This window comes from Cynoglossus semilaevis, chromosome 5, assembly GCF_000523025.1.
Source record: "Cynoglossus semilaevis isolate Cse_v1.0 chromosome 5, Cse_v1.0, whole genome shotgun sequence".
Lineage (NCBI taxonomy): Eukaryota > Metazoa > Chordata > Actinopteri > Pleuronectiformes > Cynoglossidae > Cynoglossus > Cynoglossus semilaevis.
In genome coordinates this window covers 7,003,424-7,030,677 of record NC_024311.1, presented here as the reverse complement: position 1 = coordinate 7,030,677, position 27,254 = coordinate 7,003,424, and the positions used below count along the sequence as shown (strand labels likewise).

At 41.6% G+C, this 27,254-nt stretch overlaps 1 protein-coding gene across 4 annotated transcripts in view; it reads left to right on the top strand.

The window, feature by feature from the left end:
- The window catches only part of fbn1 (fibrillin 1), a 50,256-nt gene that overhangs the window by 19,768 nt on the left and 3,234 nt on the right, over positions 1 to 27,254 (top strand). For 3 of the 4 annotated variants that reach the window (XM_025055812.1, XM_025055813.1, XM_025055811.1), the window contains 41 exons: positions 391 to 510; positions 632 to 769; positions 1,419 to 1,469; positions 1,567 to 1,692; positions 1,816 to 2,043; positions 2,119 to 2,244; positions 2,826 to 2,954; positions 4,526 to 4,651; positions 4,948 to 5,073; positions 5,175 to 5,297; positions 6,343 to 6,468; positions 6,946 to 7,071; positions 10,288 to 10,410; positions 10,513 to 10,635; positions 10,717 to 10,842; positions 11,393 to 11,515; positions 11,712 to 11,834; positions 12,435 to 12,602; positions 13,977 to 14,045; positions 14,165 to 14,290; positions 15,249 to 15,371; positions 15,472 to 15,630; positions 15,703 to 15,774; positions 15,956 to 16,093; positions 16,197 to 16,319; positions 16,459 to 16,584; positions 17,126 to 17,242; positions 17,448 to 17,573; positions 18,073 to 18,192; positions 19,090 to 19,215; positions 22,059 to 22,211; positions 22,297 to 22,356; positions 22,733 to 22,852; positions 22,936 to 23,055; positions 23,125 to 23,247; positions 24,127 to 24,258; positions 24,704 to 24,829; positions 25,173 to 25,379; positions 26,150 to 26,275; positions 26,545 to 26,667; positions 26,866 to 26,982. In XM_025055812.1, the coding sequence (XP_024911580.1) occupies positions 391 to 510; positions 632 to 769; positions 1,419 to 1,469; positions 1,567 to 1,692; positions 1,816 to 2,043; positions 2,119 to 2,244; positions 2,826 to 2,954; positions 4,526 to 4,651; positions 4,948 to 5,073; positions 5,175 to 5,297; positions 6,343 to 6,468; positions 6,946 to 7,071; positions 10,288 to 10,410; positions 10,513 to 10,635; positions 10,717 to 10,842; positions 11,393 to 11,515; positions 11,712 to 11,834; positions 12,435 to 12,602; positions 13,977 to 14,045; positions 14,165 to 14,290; positions 15,249 to 15,371; positions 15,472 to 15,630; positions 15,703 to 15,774; positions 15,956 to 16,093; positions 16,197 to 16,319; positions 16,459 to 16,584; positions 17,126 to 17,242; positions 17,448 to 17,573; positions 18,073 to 18,192; positions 19,090 to 19,215; positions 22,059 to 22,211; positions 22,297 to 22,356; positions 22,733 to 22,852; positions 22,936 to 23,055; positions 23,125 to 23,247; positions 24,127 to 24,258; positions 24,704 to 24,829; positions 25,173 to 25,379; positions 26,150 to 26,275; positions 26,545 to 26,667; positions 26,866 to 26,982 (5,163 nt within the window). The remainder of the gene's footprint in view (positions 1 to 390; positions 511 to 631; positions 770 to 1,418; positions 1,470 to 1,566; positions 1,693 to 1,815; positions 2,044 to 2,118; positions 2,245 to 2,825; positions 2,955 to 4,525; positions 4,652 to 4,947; positions 5,074 to 5,174; positions 5,298 to 6,342; positions 6,469 to 6,945; positions 7,072 to 10,287; positions 10,411 to 10,512; positions 10,636 to 10,716; positions 10,843 to 11,392; positions 11,516 to 11,711; positions 11,835 to 12,434; positions 12,603 to 13,976; positions 14,046 to 14,164; positions 14,291 to 15,248; positions 15,372 to 15,471; positions 15,631 to 15,702; positions 15,775 to 15,955; positions 16,094 to 16,196; positions 16,320 to 16,458; positions 16,585 to 17,125; positions 17,243 to 17,447; positions 17,574 to 18,072; positions 18,193 to 19,089; positions 19,216 to 22,058; positions 22,212 to 22,296; positions 22,357 to 22,732; positions 22,853 to 22,935; positions 23,056 to 23,124; positions 23,248 to 24,126; positions 24,259 to 24,703; positions 24,830 to 25,172; positions 25,380 to 26,149; positions 26,276 to 26,544; positions 26,668 to 26,865; positions 26,983 to 27,254) is intronic. The other variant, XM_025055814.1, reaches the window with a different exon arrangement.

Here is a 27,254-nt window from a genome sequence, read left to right as displayed (position 1 = left end):
ACTGACTGTTACTCAAATGAAATCATTTATTAAATAAGTGTGTCTAATAGTCCATCAACCCTGTGTTGCTGTCATACACCGTCAATACAGTCGTCCCTCGCTGTATCACGGTTCAGCTGGTCGCCCCCTCAGTACACGCAGCACGGGTTTTTAATATTTTAAATGTATTCTTGTATTGTGGATTTTTCGCTCTATATAATTTTTTTAAAATTTCCAGTATTTTCGTGAAAGAAACAAAAACAGTATATATATAAAAAAAAAGAATTAAAAGACATTTTGTACCACATACATACAGGCTATTGCAAGAAATAACCTGTACGTATGGGTAAACAAGATTTGTGAAGGTTTCGTTAAGTTTCGTAAAAGTTTATCTGTTTCTGTCTCCTGCAGATGTGAATGAGTGTGAGTCCAGCCCCTGCATCAACGGAGATTGTAAGAATAGCCCTGGGTCATTCCTGTGTTTGTGTTCAATGGGCAGTTCACTGGACAGCTCTGGCCTGGAGTGTATAGGTGAGTCAGCGTTATTTCTTAAGAATGGAATTTTATGTTGATAAATGATAAATGAAATGATAACTTAATTGTATTCATGCATCCATCCATGTCCATTTGTGTGTTCTGTGTCAATAATCAGAGACGACTAAGAGTACCTGCTGGCTGAAAATCATCAACGGCCGCTGTGAGGTCAACATCAATGGTGCAACCCTGAAGTCCCACTGCTGTGCTACCCTGGGGGAGGCCTGGAACAGCCCCTGTTCCAAATGTGAAAAAGGTGAAGGAATAATGTGATGTAACAAGACTGAACATAGAGCTGACCAGTGTCAAGTCTGTTGACATGTAAAAGTCCACAGACCAGGTGTCATTACCTCTTATCACTGACACTCATTTATAATGAAAAAACATCCCCTCCCCACGCTCCATTCATTCATTTTTTTATTTATAATTCTTTATATATATAAAATAAAATATATGTGGGTCGGTGTGTGTATAAATATACATATATGTACATATATACAGAAATATTTATATATATACATATATAAATGTATACTGTATATTTATAATTCAACTGAACTCCATCTCCTGTTAACATTTTTACATTAATACACTACTTATACTACAAATGCACTACATATGTGTGTACTATGTCTGTTTATATGTTAATGAATAATATATTACTGTATAACTTCTTGTAAAATTATATTATAAAAATATTATGTATTCAATAAATAACTAATTAATATTTTTTAATATAAAATACACTTATGAGAATGTAAAAAATGCTACACATTATTTTATAGTCAACTAAAGCTAATTATAATTTACAATATTTCATTGACTAAAACTGTACTGTCTGTCAAATCAACACGGGGTTGACGCAGTTTAAACCAAACAGCCATCGTCTGTATTTTCTGTTCCAGATCCAATCTGTAGCAAAGGCTTTGCCAGAGTGAAAGGAAACGTCTGCGAAGGTCAGTTCCACCTGGGTTCCTCCGTCCACAGCAGGTCCCGACCCTCATCTTTGTTCACAGTGTCAGTTGTTGTTGTTGTCTGTCTGTTGTCTCTCAGATGTGGACGAATGTCAAGTGTTTCCTGGCGTTTGTATCAACGGCAAATGCATCAACACACCAGGCTCCTTCTACTGCCAGTGCCCTTCAGGAATGACTGTTGATCTCAGTGGCAGGATGTGCATCGGTGGGTGAACAGCAGCCAGTGTGTGTGGTGGGGTGGTCCTGGGGTGTTTTTAAATCTAAATTAATAATGAATGTCTTTTTCTTTGTTTTACTCCTTGGGGGTGTGAATGCCTGGACCTTCCAGACCTGCGTACGGAGCACTGCTACCTCACACATGATGACGACCGCTGTGGGACTCCCATCCCAGGGAAGCACCGTGTGGATGCCTGCTGCTGCTCAGTGGGCGTGGCCTGGGGCCCTGAGTGTGACGAATGTCCAGAAGCGGGAAGTCCCGACTATACCCAGCTGTGTCCTCGGGGTCCAGGCTTCTCTCATAGAGGGGACTTCATTAACGGCAGACCCTTCCTTAAAGGTACTACCAGCGACAGCAGGAAGCAGTAGCTGTGGCGTCGATGGTCTCTCACGTGTCTCATGCTCTGTGCTTCAGACATCAATGAATGCAGGATGATAAACTCCCTCTGCTCCCACGGGAGGTGCAGAAACACCATCGGAAGTTTCCGCTGTCGCTGTGACAATGGCTTCGCCCTGGACTCTGATGAGCGCAATTGTACTGGTAGGTTAGCAGATGAAGCAAATAACCAGTAAATTAACTGTTTTAAAAGTGAATACTCAACATCTGTCTGTAGTTACTCTTTTTTTTCTTTTACAAAAAATAATACTCCCTAGAATAAAATTTAGTTTAACCTCCTCATATATTAAGCCAAATAAGGCACATTTTATTTATTGTTTAACTAATTCATGTTATTAAGTTCATCAATACAGAAAATTATCATTTTTTTGGAGGTGTGGGAGTGTCACTTGATGATGTTGGGGTATTTTTTGTTGTTGTTCATAGAGAGAATTGAGTTCAGTAAAATAATTACAAGTTGGTCAGATTCTACTGGCAGATAAAATCTACTTTATTCCAATATATTCAGATAATTTTGATTGATGATTTTTTTTTTTTAATCTATCCAAAATTCCCCAGCCTAACCTACTATGAAAAGTTCCTGGAAGTTCATCTTGATTTTTTAAGAACCCTCTAACCTCAGAGGGAAAACTCGTTCACTCCTCATCCAGTGTTTTGTGTAGCAGGATTTTTCTAGCAGCAGTTTCACAGATTTTCTTTTCCTACTTCCTCCTTCTCTCATGTAGACATTGACGAGTGCCACATCTCCCCCGACCTGTGTGGACAGGGCACGTGTGTGAACACGCCGGGAGACTTTGAGTGCGAGTGCTTCGAGGGTTACGAGAGTGGATTCATGATGATGAAAAACTGCATGGGTGAGTTTGTTAGAGTACTCACTCTAACATAGTGTAGATTATATGGGTTTATTTTAGGCCTTTCTTCCACTTCGTTAGGGGTCACGGCAGCTTTGGTCTGAAGTCATGGCTAGTGAGGCATCTTTGAACTCAGATTAGATACAGAGACAGCAGTGTTTCATATAAACGTCGTTACACAACCTCCTTCTCTCACACCTTGTAAAATGTCACTGTATCTGAAGGAAGAAGTCGTCGCCAACCATTAAAGCTCTTCGTGTTTCAAGGATGAGTCGACTGTTCAGACCTACTCAAACTCACACATGTTCCAGGGTCAGATGTGCTGGAACTTTCATATAAATGGCTCACATCATCCAGAATTTGATACACAAGTTTTACAATTTGTCACAATGTTGAGACAAAGCTTAATAATGTTACTTTAATCTGAATGTTACTTTACTTTAGCACAGTTCAGTGTAGACAATAATGTCATTCATTCAGTTGTTGGATGTAGGTGTTTATACATTTAAAATTGTTGATGTTAACGATAGCTGTAAATCACTGTTTCATCTACATAACAGTGTATTTGTCTAACAAGTCCAACAATGTTTCTGTAGACCTAGGTCAGATCCCTGAGGCCCTCCTTTAGTGGTTCAGGTTTTATAACCCACGTCCTCAAGTACTTTTTATTGATCACTTTGTATTTTGATACTGTCAAAGATAGAATTTTGATAGAAATTTGAAGAAATATTAGATAGACTTTGTATTTTGATACTGTCAAAGATAAGCTGGAGCCTGGCTTAAATCCTTAACGATAGAAATCTGAAGAAATATTAGATAATAATATTAATTTGAAGAAATATTACAATAAAAAGTAACTTATTAAACTGATTTCTGTATAAGAGAAAAGTTTTCAGAGTTTCAGTAAAAAAGTTTAATCAAATGTGAAAAGTAAACTGTTCAGCACAAAGGGAAAAATATGGAACTGTATTCAAAGTGATTGATTCAAAAAGACACACAAAACTCCTTTAATGGTGCAGTGGCTGTAAATGCTGAATATTTGCCATCTGTGAAAACATTTAGTTTTCTGTTTCTGTCGTGGTTCGTCTTCAGTTCTCTCTGATTAAATTCCTCTGGGAGATCCTACACAGTTTGGAGAGACTCACTACTTTTGTTGGCATGAAGCCACCATAGACAAGTTTACCTCCACAGAATGACAAGGTAGGGTATCAGTCATAGGCTGTTGGTATTAGCCAAGTGAGTCGGGGAACAAAAGTACTAGAAAGTGATCAAAATGTTACTGTACATCTGTAGGTAGTTTACACAGATTGTTTGAAACTTTACTTTCCTTTGGAAAAATCCACGGCACGCCACCAAACAAATATGTCCCAAAACTATATGTAATGAAATATAACAATGTTCTAGTTTCAACTGACTCATCATTTACTGACCCAGTTTAGTTGAACACAGCACCGATACACCCGCAGGAATTGAAGAAAGACACACATAAAGAATAGACCGGAACGCCTGATGTTTTTTCACGGCACACTAATATTCCACGCCACTGTCATAACATGTGTGTCTGCCTTCAACAGACATTGATGAGTGTGAGCGGAACCCTCTGCTGTGTCGTGGTGGTGACTGTATAAACACCGAGGGCAGTTTCCAGTGTGTGTGTCCTGATGGACATGAGATCGCTCCGGATGGTTCCGCCTGTTTGGGTGAGTGATGAGCACACTCGGGTTAGACTAGTACTGAGCCACATTTGGGTCATACTTTTTACCTAGTTTTATATATATATTATCTTTATTTTTGGAAATCTCTGTCCTGATTTTGATAATTTAATCACTCGCCTATTTTGCCAGATCATTTAATATCACTCACTTATTTTGTCCAGCTGTGCGTCTCTTTTGGCTTCCTTGTTTTTACAGTCACATCCAACATTACATGTTATGTATAAAAGTTGTTCCACTCAATGTACAGTGTAATTCCACAGAATTCTTTTTTTTTATGACAGATATCAATGAATGTGAGTTAAGCGACCGACTGTGTAAAAACGGCCAGTGTGTCAACATGATTGGACGGTACCAGTGCATCTGCAACACCGGATACAAATCCACGGAGAGCAGGGTGGAGTGTGTCGGTAAGTGCTGCACATCTGTCACTGTTCTTTTCACATCATCATGGATGTGGTTGTCTGACTGTTAGTCGTCTGACTGTTTGTGGTCTGACTCTGCCTGTCAGACATCGACGAGTGCACCATCGAGAACGGCGGCTGTGAGACCTTCTGTACCAACTCAGACGGGAGTTACGAGTGTAGCTGTCACAGTGGTTACGCCCTGATGCCAGATTTGAGGAGCTGCACCGGTAAGTACCAACATCTTTACTACCACTGGAGTTTGAAAACAACATTTTTGTTTATTTTTTATCTATTTTTTTTTCCTTTCAGGGACGTCTGTTTGGGCTGGGTTTTTTACGCATTTTTTTACAGGGTTTTATACACGGTGATACACACACAGTACTTCAAAGGCTGTGTTGTGTTTAGAGGGACCTAATTAGAGGGACCTAATTTGAGCAAGCATTTCGAGTAAGAATGAAGCTGAACATCAAAACACTTGCAACTAGTAGAGAGGAACTGCTGTAATTTGGCTGCTACTCCTCCAGTGAAAACAAACAGTGTTTAGCCAAAAAAATCTGTGGAGTTGTTTATTTATTGTTTATTGACTGAAAATTGAGTTAATTAGGGGCCACAATGTTTATGGTCACGGTACACCAGTTGACAAGGCAGAGAAAAACCATTCTGAAGTCTTTAACTCACTGTAAAACCTTAGAGAACAGAAGATATTTAAGAGGATGTGGCCAGAACTCCACACATTCACTGGACACGCCCACCAATAGACAATACAAATACATGTGGGGTGTGGGGGCTTTTTTTGTTGTCAAAAAAATATTTTTGTGCCTGGCAGAATTTTGAAAGCCTTTGGAAGGGGGTTGCAGAGCTGCTGTACTAAAGTGAAGGGCGCCAGCTGTAATATGGAGCTGTACACCTTCAACAGCATTATGAGAAATTTAAGGAGCCTTTTTAACTTCTTGTTATATATGTGTGTATTTTAGGGAGGGGCTAGTGATGCGTTAGCATGAGGTTTCCTTTTAGCTGGGACGCTGGTTTCATCATGAAATGACGCAGATTAAACAAATATTTGTACCATTATTTTGAAAGTCCTCTGCCCAGTGGCTCCGTAAACAAACTACAGACAAATCATGAGTCACAGGGTGGGGGGGTGTTACTCAGTACTAGCATGGGACTGGCATCACCACACATCACAATAATAAAGAAAAAAATGATGCTAATGCTAATGATTCCATCATTTTATTGTTGTTTTTAATCGCTGTGTCCGTGCGTCTTCACCAGATATTGACGAGTGTGAGGAGAACCTGGACATCTGTGACGGAGGACAGTGCACAAACACCCCCGGGACCTTCCAGTGTCTCTGCTTCGATGGCTTCATGTCCTCTGAGGATATGAAGACCTGCCTGGGTAATGAAGTGCACATGTTCACGACCAAAATGAATCACCGCGGTCCCACCCACTGTGGCTCGCTGCTTATTAAACCCACCAGTTTCCTAGGATTTACACTGCAACAGTGTAATGATGGGATTAGTGGTTAAGCAGAAAGGAGTCATGGGAATAAAAACCCAAAGAGTACGTGTGAGGAAACTGATGCTGTCATGTTGTTATTGTTGTTGATGATGATGAGTGGACCTTTCATGTGAAAGTAAACCCTATGTTCGACCACATGGATGTTTGGTTTCACCCAGAGTTAAAACAAAAATCTGACAAAATGATGTCAGGGATTCAGAATGTTTGTGCGCCGTCATCGTCGGCCACGCCGGCTGTTTACATGTTGCACATCCATGGACCACATGAACAGTGGGTCCTTGATTCAGGTTGTGTCCAGCGTGTGGACCGTCCTGCTCCGTCTGTGTCTCACTGCTCTGTTTCCTTCCTGTCTAGATGTGGATGAGTGTGAGCTGAACCCAAACATCTGTCTGAGTGGGAACTGTGAGAACACCAAGGGATCCTTCATCTGTCACTGTGAACTGGGATACTCTGTACGCAAGGGAACAACAGGCTGCACAGGTGACGGGAACAAAACACACGCACACACAGTCTGGTTTTCATCAGATGTTAGGACTTTATAAACACAAAGTATTCTCTAACCTTGGCATGGACAAACTGTGGCCCGAGGGCCGGATCTAGGAAAAGCCTGTTTGGCCTTTTAATCCATCCCACCAAACTTGTTCAAATTATATTAATTATTTATATTATCATTTTAGCGTTTTTGCACGACTTACCTTTCATTTTTCTTAGTTCACATGAACATTCCATTATGTCCCCCGAGTCAAAACGTTTTCCCACGCTTGCTCTAACCCCTGGTCCTGACCCTAAACCATTAAAAATGTATTCCCTATTATTTGTTATACATTATATTTATTGACATTTATCAGCATTTGTCTGAACATTTTGGCGTGTATAAGACACATATCTGTTATTATTCGTTCAGTTTTGTTTTATTTCTGAGTTTTTGGACAAAGTCCCTCAGTCAGAGTGCAGGATCCATTGGAATGTTTTTGAAATAAATAAATCTCCCCAAGTACGACAGGTCCCCACAACCGAGCAGAAAAATGTCCCCTCAAGGATAGCTATACACACAAACAAACACACACACACACACACACACACACAAAAGTATTCATACTCTCTACGAAAAGTCAGTGCAACAACAGGAATGGAAGTGAAAGGACGGTGAGTCAGTGGACAGCAGCTGCTGGTTAGGTTGATGCAGATGAGGTTAAGTGTGTGTGTGTGTGTGTGACTGAAGAGAAAGGTGAAAAATGAGAGGATGTGAGGACGGCTGATCCGTCCACCAGCAGCTCTGTCTTTACTCACCTTTGTCAGGAGTTCCCATCTGTTTAATTAAACACACACATGCTAGTGCAGTGGTTTCCAAACTGTCTCTGCAGCGCCCCCATTTGTAGACAGGAAGACTGTCAAGCATTTCACCAGGCACCGTAGAACAAACAGGGAAAATAATCCAAACTCATTTGCTCTACTTTGCCTCTCCAGCAATTAGTCAGTGTCCCCCAGGGGGTCCACACCCTATGTTGGGAACCACTGTACAAGGGTAGGATGAGAAGCTTGTCAGGAAGATGTTATAACATCAAACATGTTGGTATTTAATAAGTTTGAAACGACAATGTAAGGTTTGAGACAGAGTTGAACCCAAAACTTTTTTCTGAGGTTTTTATTTCTTTACTCCAAACTAAAAGGACATTGAAAAGATCTGGATTTCAGTCCTTAGACCAGACAGAGGGGCGGGGCTGTGACCTGGTGTCAAAGACTTCCTCCAGAATTCTCAGTGTTTGAGTCTGGACTGATGTTGGACCTAGAGCTGAGGGTCACACACACACACACACACACACACACACACACAGACAGACAGATGCAGCAGTGAGTTCACCGTCCTTCAGTCACATGATATCACACCTTTGTTTATTCCTCCGTTGCTCTTTCATTAGTGTTGCTTAAACATGACGTGAGGCTTGGACGCGCTCTGCAGCGTGTCATTACTTGTCCCCGCTCCAGAAGACATAAATACACAGTCGTCTGCTAGAGTCCTCTGCTGGTTGGACCTGTGTCCGTAGTCAGGCTTGATTTATACGGCCACTTAAAAAACAACGTTTGGACCGAGGATGGCTGTGAGTTTGGACTCTGATCTTTTCTTGCCTGGTCAAAATGAGTCAGATGCTCAGGCTGCGGCAGCGGCAGCAGCGCGTCTTCCTCCAGGTGATAAATAAACAGCTTTGTCTGGATGTCACTGTTCCCCTCGATCACACCCTTTCCTAGTCTTGTTCTTGTTTTTAGAAACCTGGAGTTGCATTAAAGCAGCTGGTTCTGATTCAGAGGTTGAGTTTGAGTTTGAGCCTGAAAATGCCAAGGAATCAAGATGCTATTTCCTCTCAGACCAGCAGAAAGGTTTCCTTTAGATAAGAAAGATTCAGACAGAACCTGCTGTTCTTTTTTAGAGCAAACCTATACCTGGACAAGTTCATTATTATCACTAATGAATTCAACCTATACCTGGACAAGTTCATTATTATAACTAATGAAAGTAAAGACCCACCTCACTTTACTTTGATCAATCAATCAATTTTTCTCTAATGTCCATAAAATGTGTTTCTGATTTTAACCATTTCTTGGCTAGCGTTAGCGAGCTATTGTTTTTCCACCAGATTTTTATCCCGGTCAGTAAAAACTGATCTCCACCTTGTTTCCTTGGAACAATTTTGCTTAGCAATCTTTGCAAATAACAAACCAGTGGCTGAAATAAAACTGAAGATTTGTCCTTGTCTGTTTAACAAAGAACCATAAAAAAACAGAATAAAACAGTGGCTGTGATCCATTTACACTCTTAGTGAAACAAAACCTTTTTTTTTTTTTTTGCATATACCTGAGTACATTCTCACGTCTAAAGACCACAGTCCACCGGTTTCAGGCTCAGGGCCAGATATTGTTCTAGTCAGTTCTACAAGGTTGTTCCACCTTATAGGTATAATAGTTGTAGTTTCCATTGTGTCAAGGACCTGATTACATCAGAACCACTTGAGCTGCTGGGACACAGGAGCGTTTCTTGGAGATCCTTATTGTTTACACGCCGCAGGATGTAAACAGCTTAAATTTTGTCGGCAGTCGTTGTAGAATACAATAGAACGGAACAGATGTGGGGAGGTCAACGGGTTCAAGGACAAATTCGTAAAAGTGTTCACTGATGGGGAAAAAAACAGGTTAGTTCTCACTAGAGCCTTAACAGAACTTTTTTTTTACATTTGGTAATACACAATAATTACTGGCTGTGTATTTGTTTTTGTGTGCAGACAAAACATGGTGAATATATTCAACCATTTTTGTGACACTAGAAATAAATACTTGTAGAACTGAGCAGTTACTACAGTACTTAGCTAATATTCGGGTGTTGCTTCTTCCTGTCGCTGCTAAAATATTTATATATTTATAATTTGGCCTTTCTGGCCTTTTCATCTGGACGGATCCTGAGTTTGGGCCTCAGTACCAGAGACCACTAGAATCTCTGGCTAACCTATCCTTCAGAGTACACATCTTCTTGGACAGTGATCTTCAATCCATGTCTTTCTTCTCTAGCGTTTAAACCAAGCATCAGATGTCGTCATGGTGCCAAGAACTCCTCAGAGGAGAATCCAGACCTGAACCAGCAGACCATCAGAACGCTGGTTTCTGTTCCTCCTTCACATGGTGTGTTGTTTGTTTTCTTCCTGCCAGATATTAATGAGTGTGAGATTGGAGCCCACAACTGTGACCCCCATGCCACCTGCACCAACACAGCTGGGAGCTTCAAATGCAGCTGTGCTCCAGGCTGGGTCGGAAACGGCCTCAAATGCACAGGTAACGTATTATCATTGTATTCTGTGCAACATGTACTACTGTGGATGCTGTCAATGACATCATCATCGTCAGCTTGACCTTTCAACCTCCTCTTCGTCCCAGATCTGGACGAGTGTTCCAACGGGACCCACTTGTGTAGCAACAACGCTGACTGTATGAACACCATGGGTTCGTACCGCTGCATGTGCAAAGAAGGGTTCTCTGGAGACGGGTTCTTCTGTACAGGTGACGCATCACAAACCTCCGTCCTGCCGCTCACTTCCTGTTAAGAATGCACTGCTACAACCTGTGTGATCAATCATTCAGATAGCGACGAGTGTGCGGACAATGGTAACCTGTGTGAGAACGGCCACTGTCTCAACCTGCCCGGAGGGTTCCGCTGTGAGTGTGACATGGGCTTCTTCCCCACCCCTGATGGAAAGGCCTGTGAAGGTGAGACCACCGCCCCCCGGTGCTGAAACTGATAATTGTAGGAAAATCATACACACACATACACAGAGATGGGAAATTAATTTGGGATTTTTCTCTTCAGTTAACCATGCTGTTCATAGCTGTTTAATATTTTAATCAATTTACAGTCCTATACTATACTTTATGGTGCTTTACTATAATACTTATATACTATGCATTTACATATATACCTGCAAGGACCCCAATTGAAAACCCCCTCCCTAGAGAAATCTTACAAGAGTGAATCTTCACCGTTGTCAGATTTGTGACAACTGCGTGTATTTCCTGCGTCCTTGATGAGGTCGAGTGATGCAGCTGACGTCATGGTGACAATGGGTCTCAGTTTTTCATAAATTCAAGAGTAAAAAAATCACGTTTCAAACAAGGTCAGGTTTTCAACCTGACCTCACAGTGTGAGAATGTGAAGACTTGATCCAATCATCCATTAATCGCTCACAGCTGCTCGTTTCTCTTCATCTTTCTGCTCCCTCCTCCTCCTCCTCCTCTCCTGTTCTTTTTTTCTCTTTTGCAGACATTGATGAGTGTACCTTCTCTGACATCTGTGTCAATGGACGCTGCGTCAACATACCAGGACTCTTCAGATGTGAATGTTCGGCCGGTTATGAGTTGGACAGAAGTGGAGGCAACTGCACGGGTAAGACTGATGTTCTAGACTGATGTTCTAGACTGATGTTCTAGACTGATGTTCTAGACTGATGTTCTAGACTACAGTCCAGTGGTCTGCTGTCAGGAGATTAAAACACAAAAAAGGGAAACATTTGTGAAAAGGTTAAAACTGTCTTTTGTAACCAACACATGCTGAAAAAGTTTTTTTTTGGTCCAATCCTCAGACATCAACGAATGTCTCGACCCGATCTTCTGTGTGAATGGAATCTGTATCAACGTCCCTGGAAGTTTCCGCTGCAACTGCCCACCTGACTTTGAACTCAACCCAACCCGGGTGGGCTGTGTAGGTAAGATTCAGTGGCTTCCCACGAGTTGTCGTTATTGTTCAGGTAAAAGATGAATGTAGATGAACAAAAGTTCGTAAACGTTGGTCTAAGACAGGGTCAACGAGGACCCAAATCTTGTAAAGCAGGAGTTTTTTTATCAGGGCAATGCACTGTATTATATAAATGTATTAAAGTAGCAGGAAGAACCTAAAACATTGTAGTGGGATTTAAAGTCACTAATGCATGCTGGGAGCTGAGATGGTATTTTATGTAGCTAGTGCTTTGGTGAAATGAAAACTTTCGCAGTGTTTAAATTACTTGTATATTGAGCAGTGACTAGTGGAATTATTGGATATAAACACATGTTTTAAAATCAGTTAAAATGTATTTTGACAGCCGTAATTATGTAATGACTATTAATGCCAAAATAGGTCAGAGGTCTGAAGGTCTTAAAGGCCTTAAAAGGTCTTAAAATTGTAAAAGTATTTTAAAAAACAATGAGTGTAGTAAAGCAACTAGCTGAACTTCAGGGGGTGGGTGTCAGCTGACGTATGTCTAATAGTACACACCTGTGAAACCCCTGTGTGTGTTTTACCCTCACCTGCCTTCATGTCTGGTCAGACACCCGCTCTGGCAGCTGCTTCCTGGACGTTCACTCACGTGGGGATGCCTCCGAGAGCTTAAGCTGCTCCAAAGAGATTGGAGTTGGCGTTTCCAAGGCGTCATGCTGCTGCTCCCTGGGCCAGGGCTGGGGGAATCCATGTGAATCATGCCCTTATGTGAACACAAGTGAGTCACCGTTTCGCTGTAAAAACTCCCAGTTTGGTGCAGTGTAAATAAAATGGAGTTTATTTGACGGCGCGTTGACCACATGTCACTGTATTAACATTAGCAGTGAAATAGAGCTGCAGTTCCTGTGATTTATTTATTTTTTTAAATCTCTGATTAGTCAGCTGGTAAAGGTATTTCTAACGACAGAATATTAAAGTCACACTGAGAATAAAGAAAACGTATGTAAAATCACAGGAATAAACTTGTAGATTACTTTTTAGATTTTATGTTTCTGAGAAAATGTTTCTGAGCTAAGACTAAAGTCTTGTTAATGAGAATACAGTTATACATTTATGAAAATAAAGTCATAGGTTTATGATCATAAAGTCCTAATTTGATAAGAATGAAGTCATAAGTTTACGATGATAAATTCAGACATGTTCACGATTAAAGTCATAAGTTTAGTTTACTTTCCTGCTGGGCCTTCTTCTGGCTCATCACCTTCACAAATGTCTTTTCATACTAATATTATGACTTCAGTTTCATAAATTTATGACTGTATTCTTGTAAACTTATGACTATATTCTCGTAAACGTCTGATTTTTTTCTCTCGTAATGTTTTAACTTTATGTTTATGTTTGACTTTAACCTCATCATTTTTCTTTTCAATCTCAGTGTTGCCTTAGTTCTCTTTGTAATTTATCATAATGAACTTCATCAAATTTCATTTCTCACCTTCATTTTGAATGAAGTTATTAATTAATAAACAATCTATGAACCATGCATTTAAATGTAGCAGGAAGTCAGGTAGACATTTTTTTGCTTTTGAATTTCCCATTTTCTTTTTTCTGGAATTCTGGGAAATGCTCAGACAGCCAATCACTTCATCGTTCAGTTCATTCTTTCGTAGAATTTTTACAACCAGTTCAACACCTGACCAACCCATCAGAGCTGAGTGACAGCTGACTGGTCTGAGCTGGTCTGAACGTGTGCAGCGCTCTTTGATTTTCTAAAAGTTTTAAAAAGTGTTTGTTTGCTGAAATTGTTTGAAGTGCTGAAGATGAGGCGGCTTCGTGAAACTCACTGGGAAATTAGTATCAGATGGTTAAAAACATTACAGAGAATGACTCAGCCCAGGGAAATGCTGCAGCTGAGTCGGGTCCAGTCCCTCTGTGAGCTCCAGTATCTGAACTGAAGCTGCAGAACAAAGAGCACCTGTAAATAAGTCGTCTTCTCTCAGGCACCTGGAACGTTTGACATCTCAACATCAGACTTTCATTATTGTCAATCTAAAAAAAAAACAACCGTCAGTACGGTGTGACTGCTGCTGGTTCATGGTTGTGTTTTTTGGGGGTTTTTTGGTCGTGATTTCCCTGTGGTGTTGTGTTACAGCTGAGTACAGGACGCTGTGTCCTGGAGGAGAAGGCTTCAGACCGAACCCCATCACCGTCATCGTGGAAGGTCAGACAGACAGACAGCAGTCTACAGATGTGTTTGAATTATGATGCACACACACACACACACACATGCATGTTATTATCCCCCATGCTGCTGTTTGACTGTTTCATTTTGTACTGCAGACATCAATGAATGCCTAGACTTGCCGGGCGTCTGCCAGGGTGGTCACTGCATCAACACGTTTGGCAGCTTCCAGTGTGAATGTGATAAAGGATACTCCCTCAACCAAGAGAGCAGAGTGTGTGAAGGTAGGACACACACACACACACACACCTCCCTGAAGCAGACAGTCTGGAATTGCTGAGACTTTTTCTGTCCACTGTGGAGTTCTGCTGTGATAAGAACTTTTTTTTTACACACACATATACACGTGTGTGTGTGTGTGTGTATATGTAGTATATATTTATATATGTGTCTGTATTTTCTCTTACTTATCCTTTTAAAAACATCTAACCACGCTCTAGCTCGTTATGCACAATCCTAGCTACTTCCTGTCTGTCGTAGGACAGTGATAATGCCGACATTCGTCCGGAGTCACATGGCCCGACATCAGAAAGGAAAGAAAGATTTGAAATACATTAGATGAGAGAAGGGGCGGGGGAGGTTAGACACTGACATGTGGCTGGAGGCATTTTAATGAGTTTGTGTCTTTTGGCCAGAGGAACAAAGGCCGGGTGTTTGTTCTGTGGAGCCGACACCGTGTATCCATTAGGTCTTGGTAATCAGCCGTCCAGCTGCACGCCGGACAAGAGGAACAAATACCATGTGGTGGTGATGTTGGTGTAGAGCTCCAGGTGTAGAAATTATTAAAAACAAAAGCTGTTGTGAAGAGAAGAGACGCTAATTAAAATGTGGCTCAGGATAAAAAAAAATATCACCTGGAATAATCCCTTTTAGATTCAGAGTTTCTTTTTTAAGAATGTCCTGGTCGTAACTGAAGCAAAATAGTTAAAACAGAAAACTGACCACAATTTGGTAAATAATCCAGTTTCAATTTAGTCCAGGACAAAGATGCAGATACTTTAAAGTCACTTTCACATATACACGTATCGTCCATCCATTCATTCATCCATCCATTCATTCATCCATTCTTCCATCCAACTATTCTAATCAGATTACTTTGACCAAATAGTGTTAATCACATATATGTGAACATACATATTGCTGTATTATACCCTCTGAATACTCCATGGTCTGTGTTCACAGACATCAATGAGTGTGAACAGCCGGGTATCTGTGGACCAGGCGTGTGTTACAACACCATCGGAAACTACACCTGTATTTGCCCTGTGGACTACATGCAGGTGAACGGGGGTAACAACTGCATGGGTGAGTCGGCCGCCTGTGTTCTCTACGCCTGTGATGACCAACCAACAGTCTGAAGACTGACACCTGACTGCTAACCTTCTTTCTGTGTTACTTCATGAAGACATGAGGAAGAGCTACTGTTACAGGAACTTCTACTCCGACAACAGAACATGTGACGGCGAGCTGACCTTCAACATGACCCAGAAGATGTGCTGCTGCTCCTACAACATTGGCCGCGCTTGGAACAAGCCCTGTGAACAGTGTCCGGTGCCCAGCACTGGTGAGTTCTCCTGACCACACAACCCATACTGTGAGAAACTTATAATACACCCTCGTGTTGTCGTTCCTCCAGACGAGTTCACGAACCTGTGCGGCATTGAGAGGCCAGGATACTACATTGACATCACCACTGGACGTGTCGTCGGTGAGTGTTACCATACAAAGGGTGTCTGTAACCTGAAGTCATTTGGATCATTTCTACGACCTTTTAACATACAAAGGGTGTCTGTAACCTGAAGTCGTTTGGATCATTTCTACACATTTTAAAGCAGTTGTTTGCAGAACTTTAAACTGTATGCTACCTGTAAGCTAACATTAAGCTTAAGAGTTCTCGACAGATATCGATGAGTGCAGAGAAATCCCAGGAATCTGTGAGAACGGTGTGTGCATCAATATGATCGGAAGCTTTAGGTGCGAGTGTCCCATCGGGTTCATCTACAACGACAAGCTGTTGATTTGTGAAGGTGAGACGTAAACGTGACGACATCGACGTGTGACTGCTCGTCATATAAATTGTTTGCATTCGTACTGACCGTCTCCGACCGTGTCTCCCACCGACCTGGACAGATATCGATGAGTGTCAGAATGGACCTGTGTGTCAGAACAACGCTGCCTGTCTGAACATGCCAGGAAGCTACAGGTGTGAGTGTAAACCTGGGTATCGTTTCACTCCCACTGGACAGTGTGTAGGTAAGACTACAGTGGGGATCACTGCTACTTCTTTGTACTACAGTAATGTTGCAGCCCGACCATTTTGTAACTCAGTCGTCAACGGCACTGTGTGCATTATAGTTTGTGTTCATTGTCCTCTGCTTTTCTCTTCCCTCAGACCGGGACGAATGCTTGGAGAACCCCGGTGTATGTAATCCTGGTCAGTGCATTGACACACTGGGCAGTTATCGCTGTACTTGCCCCAATGGCTTCAAACCAACACGGGACCTGTCCATGTGTGTTGGTCAGTTTGATCTTTTTTTTACACTTTAAGAGAAACTTTGATCACGTTTTATGGCAAACTCAGGCCCGGGGGCCAAATCTGGCCCGCAGCGTAATTATATTTGGCCCGCAAGACCATATCAATTGTGTACTAAAGTTGGTCCACCAGTATATAACCCCTATATACCTACAGGATTAGTAGTATTAGTGGTGAATGCGCCATGTTATAGCATACATTCTGTGAAAAAAAGATTTACATTAAAAATGAACTGGAAAGGCTGCAGATAAAGAGACATAATGAGAAACAAATACAACTTTATTTCAATTTTAATTTCTCATGTTTATAATATTAACCTCTGGTTGTTCCAGATTAAATGTTTACACAAAACTACAGTTTGTTTACCTTTGAAAATATTCTACATTACAGATCTGGAGAGAAGGGGAAACATGAACATTTCCAGTCAATTTTTGAATAAATATTAAGTTTTGCCTGATACTTTGTCCCAGTTTTTATTTTGGCCCACTGTGAATTTGAGTTTGACGCCCCTGCTCTATGGTTCCAGATGTGGACGAGTGTGAGAGACAGCCCTGTGGCAACGGAACCTGCAAGAACACAGTGGGTTCTTACAACTGTCTCTGCTATCCTGGTTTCCAGAACTCCGAGAACCGGGATTGTGTCGGTGCGTGCATTTCTGGGCCACATGCTGGAGGAGTTTTTTTTCTTTTCTTTTTTTTTCAACTTGACCACTTTATCGGCCTTTTGTTTTTGCTCCCACATTCTGTTTTGCGTGTTTGTTCCAAGTTAATTTCTTCTCGTGACCCTGTTGTTTTCTACTTGGTAAAAGTCTTCATGATCACTGTTTGTGGTGGTTTTATGTTCATCAGATGTGGATGAGTGTTTAACACAGAGGGCCCTGTGTCGACATGGCCAGTGTGTGAACACAGTGGGCAACTTCCTGTGTGTGTGCCTTGATGGATATGAACTAAGTCTAGACGGCAGAATGTGCACAGGTAAGAAACATACCGCTTTTTTATTTTCAGCTGATATCTAATATCTCAGTACATTTGTTAATTTTTGGGTTTAGAAGGGTTGGGAACCACTGCCTTACAGCAAGAAGGTCAGCAGTTTGATTCTTGCTGATAACTGATGGTCTTCCTCTACGCAGTTCTCCCCTTCTTCCTGTTAGGGTGGGGTTTTTTTCTAAGCACTCCAGTTTACTTCAGCAGTACAGAAACATGCAGGATTAGTTAATGTGTTCACAACATACGGCCCGCAGACCAAAACCGGCCCGCAAGGGTATTCAATCCGGCCCATTTGAAGATTATATTTTATTAAATATGAAGGTTTTCTAATATACCTGTACTTATTTGCATGAAACCAAAGGGGGGAAACATGGATTTATTATTTATATGTAATTATGTTAATCTAATCAGGCTGTATGTGGCCCCTGAACCAAAATGAGTTTGACAGCTGCGAATTAATCCCACATCCACTCTTGTTTTCTTTCAGATATTAATGAATGTGCAGTGAACCCAGGAACATGTGGGGCGGGGACCTGTCTGAACATGGATGGGTCCTACAGATGTATCTGCCCAGCTGGATACTATCTCCATGAGGAAACCTGTGAAGGTACAACACCCCCTGACCGATGAGTTATTACACCTGACAACAGAAGCCACTGCTACATCACAGCAAACACACGCACACACTCATTTCTGACCAGAACACGACTGAGCCCGTCAACACTGAGCAGGATAGAAGAGGACGAACTCAGTCCCGCTGCTGGAGTTCAAGCTTTCTTTCCTTCTACGCATTTGAGTGGGTTCAGTCCCAAATATTTCAGGCCAGAACACTTAGCTTGTTTATACAGAGAGGCTGATGAAGAGATATTCAGCAGACTTCAACACCTCCCTGATTCCTGGAAGCAGAGTGGAACAGCACGGCGTGTTTAGCATTAGTGATAGCAGCTGGTCATTGTAATGGCCCAACTGTACATGACAGAGAGGCTTACACAAATAACACACCAACATCCACCCACCCCTCAACTAGGCTGCATATTTGAATAGGCCACAGTAGGCTGATGCAACTTCATGTTTGACATTACTTCATTCAAACCCTGATCCACAAAAAGTTAGTAGAAGAAGAAGGAGGAACAGTCGACTGGACCTGGGAGGGAGATTCACCTGTTCCAGCAGCTGCAGATGGGAACAAAAACCAAAGAACATAAATAAACCGGGACCGCAGATGGGAACAAAAACCAAAGAACATCTGAAAATAAACCGGGACCAATTTAAAAAAAAAATACAAAAAAAAAACAAAACCCAAAATCACTTTATTAGGAAATATGTCTTGGCTGTCTGAGGCTGTGTGTCTTTCTACTAATGATGTACAAATTTATATTGACAGTTCTATACACACACCTGATTTCTGAGACATTAAGAGAATATGATCCACTTTAGTAGCCTGAGTTCAGGTCCATTAACCTTGTGTACAGTCAGTCTGATGAGGTTCCTGTCTGTGTGTCAGATATTGACGAGTGTTCCCAGTTACCTGAGATCTGTACATTTGGAACCTGCTCGAACACAGAGGGAAGTTTCACCTGCATATGTCCTGAAGGCTTTCAGATCTCGTCCTCCGGACTCAGATGTTTGGGTGAGTATTCAATGTGGAGTAGGATGTAACGATACACTCAACTCACGATACTGTATGATTTCTTCTTGTTGTTCGCGATACGATATTTTGAGGCACATACCACCACCTACTGTCCTAGAGTGTGTAGTGTCATGGTATGACCAGTGACCTTTTGCGATAACACAGCCTACTGCTTACGCCTTGATGCTTGATTCATTTTTTATTTCAAACGATGTGAATTGTAACAGATTTTTATTGATTTTTAATCAATTTTAATCAATTCACGATGCCTCAATACTTCACTAATGCGGAGTGTGTGAAAGAGAGAACCCAGCTAAAAAACAAATCAGTACAAAAAGTTCATCTCTCTGTTGTTTGGGTGTGTTCTTACATCAGTCTTTGTTATTTTTCTTACTTAATTTTCAGGCTCTTTTACCATTTCCCACTCACTTCAGGGTGGCTCTGTTGTCACCGTGGCCTCGACCCGACCACGTGTGGTTCCGAAAAATGTCACTTTTTCCCATTTCCTGGCTTGTGTGTACGTGGTTTTGTGGATATGTGTGTCTGTGTTAGGGTGGGGGCCTCCAGTGTCCTCTGTTAGGGTGTTCCCCCTTCAAACACTGAAGCCATGACATCACCAGTTCAGTGAGGTAGAGAACAGGACAGTTCAAGTGTCAGAACAGCTGCACTGAGTGTTGGGGGATAAACAGGAGGAGCCGGGAATGAAGAGTGAACATGGAGGGTGAAAAAGTATTTCTCCAGGAGAATCTATCTTAAAAACACGTTGATGCTTCACTGTTGTTACACCATTAATAATGAACTCTTATTTTTGTTGAGTATTTAGACAGATGTGTTATTATTATTAAACCTATTTTATCAGCAGTAGTAGCCGCAGTGTTTCCCACAGGACTTTAGGGTGGTGGTGGAGGGCAGGGCAAAGGGAAGGGAATCTAACCGTCATTTATTAAAAACATTGCCGTGGAGGGCAGGGCAAAGGGAAGGGAATATAACTGTCATTTATTAAAAACATTGCCCTCTCTCTTCCTCTCTCGATGGCGTTTTATGATGCGTAAAACAGCGCCTCAATAAATATCATGTGGTGAATGAGTGTTGAAAACATGGTACTGCACTCTGTTGTCTGTGAAGACGCAAATCTAATACCTACTGTCAATCAGTCCAACGGTCTGATTTAATATGCACTTACTATACTATACTATATGTAAACAATATAATTCATACAAAATATAGTTATTACCATCACACAGTTCTCACAGTGGGACAGTCAGTGGCCCAGTGTTGACCAATGGCTACAGTACATACAAAAATAGCTATTAATTTAGCCAAGAAGGGGATAGAAGAGACTGAAATCCAGTTTTTGTTTAATCTGCTTTTTTATGCCGCACCGTCAGCCATATGTTCTGGAACACACATTATTCTACTGTGCTAAACTGTATATAAGTATATACATATATACGCATACTGTATATATCAGATGGATATACACGTCACTATAAATGTCAAGGGAACTGGTGATGTATCCATTTTGGAAGTTGGTTGATTTCAACAGTTGTACCATTTGCTACATTTCACTGAGAAAACTACAAATTAGGAAGGACGTGTACACGTGCACATGCACATGTGTATGCACTAAAACACACACGCTCAACATCTGTGCAGAACACCCCACCAATCCCTGCTGCAGAAAGCTGACTAATCTGTTCTGTGCAGGAAAAGTAACAGTTTTCCGACATCCTCAGCTGTTGTTCATGTATGCGAGCGCCACAGTGCCAGCTGTGGACGGTGTGTGCAGCACAGTTTGATCTATAGTGGTCAGAAGGCTTTGTGTTTGTGTGGTGAAGGCCAGTGCTGGCAGGAAGGCTGGACCACATCAACATGTGCTTCTTATTATGAGGAAGTTCTTGTCTGGTCCAGGAGGATCAGTGCTGTGAAGCAGGCAGAGAGAGAGAGACTGATAGAGAGACTACCGATGGGTGAATGATGTGAGCACCAGTGCTCACATCATTCACCCATCACTATGTTCATCATTATGTTTGGAATTATGGAAACATAGATTGATCAGGTGTCTTAAGGTCAATGTGTGTACACGCTAACTAGCATGTAACTAGCATGTAACTATTATGTAATGTGTTAATGCCTTAGTGCAATGGTTCCCATCCTTTTTAAACCACAGCACATATTTATCATCAGGAAAAACCTCAGAGCACACTACGAAACAAAATTCTCACAGAAAATATATGTAATGAAATATATATTATATATGAAATATAATAACCTCATAATTGACTAAGATCCCGGCCTGTTTAGTTGAAGGCAACGCTGATATACTGGGAGGAATTGAAGAAAGACACTCACAAAGATCTTCTTCAACAGCTCTGATGATTTTTTTTAGTTTTAATAACCATCTGCTGCCACCTAGCGAAGAGTATTTAATTGTTCTGCCTGTCATGCATTGGCAAACAAAAAAAAAATCATTTGTAATAAATAATCGTTTTCGGACCAATTAATTGAAATTTAATAATTTTCGACAATCGCTCACGGCACACACACATCCACAGTGTTTACAATCAACTTTGGTTTTGTTTTGCAGCAAAAGCTGTGAATGTGTTACCGTTTTTGCAGTCTACCAAACTCTGATCAGAAGAATGGGTCCACTGCCTTGATAAATCAATGGGGAATTAGTCACTATAGCAGTTTTAAATGTCCTGGAAAATACGATCAGTTGTCTATTCTGTCCCTTTGAGAGAAGTGCAGGTGAAGCAGATGTTGTTTCTCTTCCAGCTTACATTCCTTTTGTTTTTGTCATTCTCACCGTTTCTCCTCTTCCTGTTTGTGTTCACCTCTAGATGTTCGTGTGAACTACTGTTACACCAAATTTGATAGCGGCCGCTGTCTAGCACCAAAGCCTCAGAATACTTCTAAGGCAGAGTGCTGCTGCACTGGAATACCAGGTCAAGGCTGGGGAGACCCCTGTGAAATCTGCCCTATCAAAGGACAAGGTATTACAGTCACATCTTAAACAGAAATATAAAAATGTCTACATTATCACGTGGTGGCTGAATCTCCTTGTTTCCTTGTTCCTAGAGGGCTACACTTCACTGTGTCCTAAAGTAGGATACGAGCAGGGCAAAGACCATCCTAAAGGTTTGTATGAGTTCACATAACTGCTAGTTGCATAACATGAAGAAAAACGAAAGTCTCAATTGCTGCAAAAAAAAGAGTAAATGTAATGAAATATATTGATCTAATACTTTAATTTACTCAGTCAGTGTAAAACCTGTGCCTGTTTAGTTGAACACAACCCTGATGCCGTCGCAGGAATTGAGAAAATACACACAAAAGATCTTTTTAGCAGCTCCTAAGAAACCTCTTATTTTAGTTTTACAGCCCTTTGCTACCACCTAGTGGCAGATTGTTCTACCAGTCACTGCCACATAAACAAACCATGACAAATGTATTTTTTTCCTAAATAAATACTAGTTTTCAAACCAACAAACAGAGTGACATTCCTTCATTGCAGATATCGATGAGTGCATCAATAACCCCTGTATCAACGGCCAGTGCATCAACACTGACGGCTCTTTCCGCTGTGAATGTCCCATGGGATACCGGCTGGACATTAGTGGGGTCAAATGTGAAGGTAGGTTCTCTCACAGCTTCACTTCCACACGTTCTTCCTCTTTAACAGGAGTTTTGTTTTTTTTCTGTTGTTCTCCGACACAGACACCGATGAGTGTGACATTGGAAATCCTTGTGGCAACGGCACGTGCACTAATGTCATCGGTGGGTTCGAGTGTGCATGTGACGACGGATTTGAGCCTGGGCCGATGATGAGCTGCGAAGGTGTGTGACGCTGTGTGTGTATGATTAGTCGTTCTTTTGCATCACAGTGACCTTTGCCCTCTGTTCCAGACATCAACGAGTGTGCCCAGAACCCTCTGCTGTGCGCCTTCCGCTGCGTAAACGTGTTTGGATCATACGAGTGTAAATGTCCAACTGGCTACGTGCTGCGTGACGACAAGAGGATGTGTAAAGGTGAGACCAACTTGGACTTTAAATAACAGCTGTGAAAAAAATCTTAGGCAGACGTGGATGCATCCTTTCTCTTTGATAACTTTCAGCTGAATATAGAAAACCAAAATTAATTTTTAATAATAAATAAAAAAAACTGCAGGTCATTTTTGACTTCATAAAAGTCCAGGATTGTGGGTCATGGGAAGGCTAGGTGATTATTAAGAGCTGCTAAAATCACACAGAGTTACATGTTACAGTCTCAGGACCACAGGAAGGTCAATAAGGTCAAGTGTCACACGTGAGTCACAGCTACATCACAAACCCCACTGTTACTCACTGTAGGTATTTGGACCGTGTCTTTTAGGGTCATCCAGGGTCAAATTCGACAGAATGTTAACACATATTTCTAAAATGTAGTTAAACCTGTTACATCGTCGTTGAACATCGTGATGGTTGTGTTTTCTCATTGGTTTCATTTCTCATTCACCAAAGTGAATTCCACTCTTCAGACATTCTGACTCCGTCTGAGTCGGTTACATAACACCATCTCTCTCAAGTTTTTTTTTTTTAACTTTAAACATTCTTTGGAAACTATAACAGGCTAAATCACTATTTACACCTCCGCACTCCTGGTGGTGCGGGGGCCACGCTGACGGACGTGTTTGGAGGGGAGTGCAGAGACAGGAGGAAAAACAAAGTGTCCATAGCATCACTGTTTACATTATAGCTTTAAACAGACCAGTAACCCTGCAGCACTCAGACTCTGAAACAGAGTAGGGCTGGATATACTGTGCTCAGTCAGTACTGTACAGTATGACCTTAGTAATGGCCGCACATACTGTAATACTACACACTGGTGCAGCCTCTCACTGTCGCTGTCTGACGTCTTGTTCCTTCCAGACCAGAATGAGTGTGACGATGGTTTGGATGACTGTGCCAGCAGAGGCATGAGCTGCAAGAACCTGATCGGTACCTACATGTGTATTTGTCCACTGGGATACACACGGCAGCCCGGCGGAGACAGTTGTACCGGTAAGATTGTCCAATCATCTTTAACAGTGTGTCACCTCACACTGGAGCACAAGACGCTCTACAACCCAACCTTAAGGGGTTTTGTGATACATAACTGAAAATTCGCACATCCATATCAGTTTATAAATAAAACAGTAATATTACCATTATAAATAAGAATGTTATTATTGCTATTTAAATAAAACAGCAATGGTTTAAATATGAGGGAATCTTACAACAAGACTGTGGGATGGTATATGTGTATGTAGATATATTTATATACATTTGATTATATTTATATATGTGTATACATAAAAAGTAAAAAATATAAATATATATATATATTATCCCTCTTTGCTGTAGTTTTTAATTATTTTACTGTTTATCTTTTCACCTTATATTTTATCCTGAATATTATTTTATTTTTATTCAGTTTCTCTTGACATCGTATCTCATTGTGTTTCAGACTTCAACGAGTGCACAGCCAAACCAGGCATCTGTAAGAACGGCCGCTGTGAGAACACCCTGGGAAGCTTCCGCTGCAAATGTGACCAAGGTTTCGTGGCCAACCCCACGCAGACTGAATGCATCGGTACGTACTAATATGAAATATCCTTGAAAGTGGCAGCGTTTCCTTATTAACAATTTAAATTAAAAAAACAACCGTCTTGTTAAAGAGTAGTTGTCAGTAAGTGTGAAGATAAAGAGAACTTTTTCCAGAGGTGCCCGTCTGGCCTCCTAAACGTGTGGGTAGACATGATGAGAGGTGGCTGACAGCACCACCAGAACTCTTTGTAGGTTCTGACTCCTCACAGACTGCAGTGATAGAGCACATGTGGGTTATCTGCACCGTCTGCTTCCCTGAGCTCCGGCTCTGTCTGTGGTCGGTGTGTGTTTTCACTCCCGTCTCCGTCTCTCCTCCTCACCCCGTCCAGATAACCGTGAAGGCTTCTGCTTCACTGAGGTCCTGACCACCCTGTGTCAGATGAGTTCCAGTAACAGGAACATGGTGACCAAGTCGGAGTGCTGCTGCGATGGAGGCAGAGGCTGGGGCAACAACTGTGAGCTCTGCCCCCTGCCTGGGACCACCCACTATAAGAAGATGTGTCCTCTTGGACCCGGCTACACCACTGACGGCAGAGGTATTTCAAAACTGAGCTCCCCGATATCAACCCATTCCAATATAGGCCTGGTAATATTTATTTATTTATCTGTACAAACCGCTGTATCAGTTCCTGGCACCAGCATTCTCCATGCAATCCACTGATTATTAAAATAGATTAATTAAATAAGCTACAATGCTGCCGTCTAGTGGCTTTCACGGTCATATACAGCTGTTTTACCCCAAAACTATTTTTAGTGCACACATCATTTGAGGAAACCCAGGCATTGTGTTATCAGGTTTTCATTTTCCGAAAAAAAAAACACCCCCAATAACGACGCTTACAGATATTACACAATTATGCTAATATATGCTGGTAATATCGGACATCCCCACCTAGTGGGCACTTATACTATGATATAGCCAAAATGTATCAATAGTAATAGTAGCTTGTTAATATACCTACAAGTAGGTTACTCAGTTACCCAGAACATTTATTGAAGATGTAATAGTAGCTTGTTAATATACCTACATGTTCAACAGGAATTTAACTGATGGTTACTCAGTTTTTGAAGAAGCCAAAAGCTAATTTAAGCTAAGCTAATACAAATGCCCTAAAAAGTATTTAATGGTCTTTGGAATTATTTTATATTAAAATATATTTCTAATTCTGCCCTGAATGAATGAATTAAGATGTGACCAAATGAAGCCTAGTAAGGTGCACCAGTAGTGACGAGGCCCAGACTTTGATTACACTTACTGAAGTTTCTACTGCGTGTCTGTAAATGTCAACGTTGTGTTTCTGACCAGACATCGATGAGTGTCGTGTGATGGGGAACCTGTGCGACAACGGTCAGTGTCTGAACACCCTGGGCTCCTACAGCTGCATCTGTAAACCCGGCTACACCCTGGACATCACCAGCACACAGTGTGTGGGTAAGACTGAACGGGAGCTTACTGACTTTTACCCCGGCGTGCTCATCCTCCCAGGGTCATCCCTGCTGTCTAGTAAAGAGCGGGGGGTGTGTGGGTGGACTGACCACACACACACACAAACACTCTGAAAAATGCCGACATGGTCTGTCTGCTTTATTATCTACAGCCTGGAAATTCAGGATACAGTACCACACTGACTCTCTCTCTCTCTCTCTCTCTCTCTCTGTCTTTCTGTCTCTGTCCCCCCGCCCCCGACCTCCTCCCTCTAGATGTGGACGAGTGCGCCCAGGCACCAAAGCCTTGTAACTTCATCTGTAAAAACACAGACGGAGGATACCAGTGCTCCTGCCCCCGAGGGTACATCCTGCAGGAAGATGGAAAGAGCTGCAAAGGTTAAATCTCGGATTAATAATTAGTAATAATCAGATTAGCAATTCAGCACCGTGTTCTGAACATATCGTCCATGTTAAGGTCATTGTAGAGCGACATCCACCTGGTCCGTCCGTACCCGTCTCCAGATGATGTTTGTGAAATACAAAAAAGACGAATCGTGGCTGTGGAAACTGATTTGAACTTTTTTTCATTTTCAGATCTAGACGAGTGCTCCACCAAGCAGCATAACTGTCAGTTCCTATGTGTCAACACCATCGGTGGCTTCACCTGCAAATGTCCTGCCGGCTTCATCCAACATCACAGCGCCTGCATCGGTAAATCCACACGAGGAAACCTCTGAATTTTCTTCTTTTTAAAATTAACAACAAATCATGGGGACATCTAAAAAAAAGACCATTCTATGAAATTCTTTACGTTGTTTTTATATCACTGTATTTGGACCAGAACCCTCTGTTCTCCAGCCTGAGTGACTGCAGCATGTGTTTGTTGGATTTAGATTATTTGGACAAACACAACATTCCCAAGGACTGGGAATACTTCCCACACAGGGATGTTTATTAATATGTTTTCCGGTGTGAGACTGAAT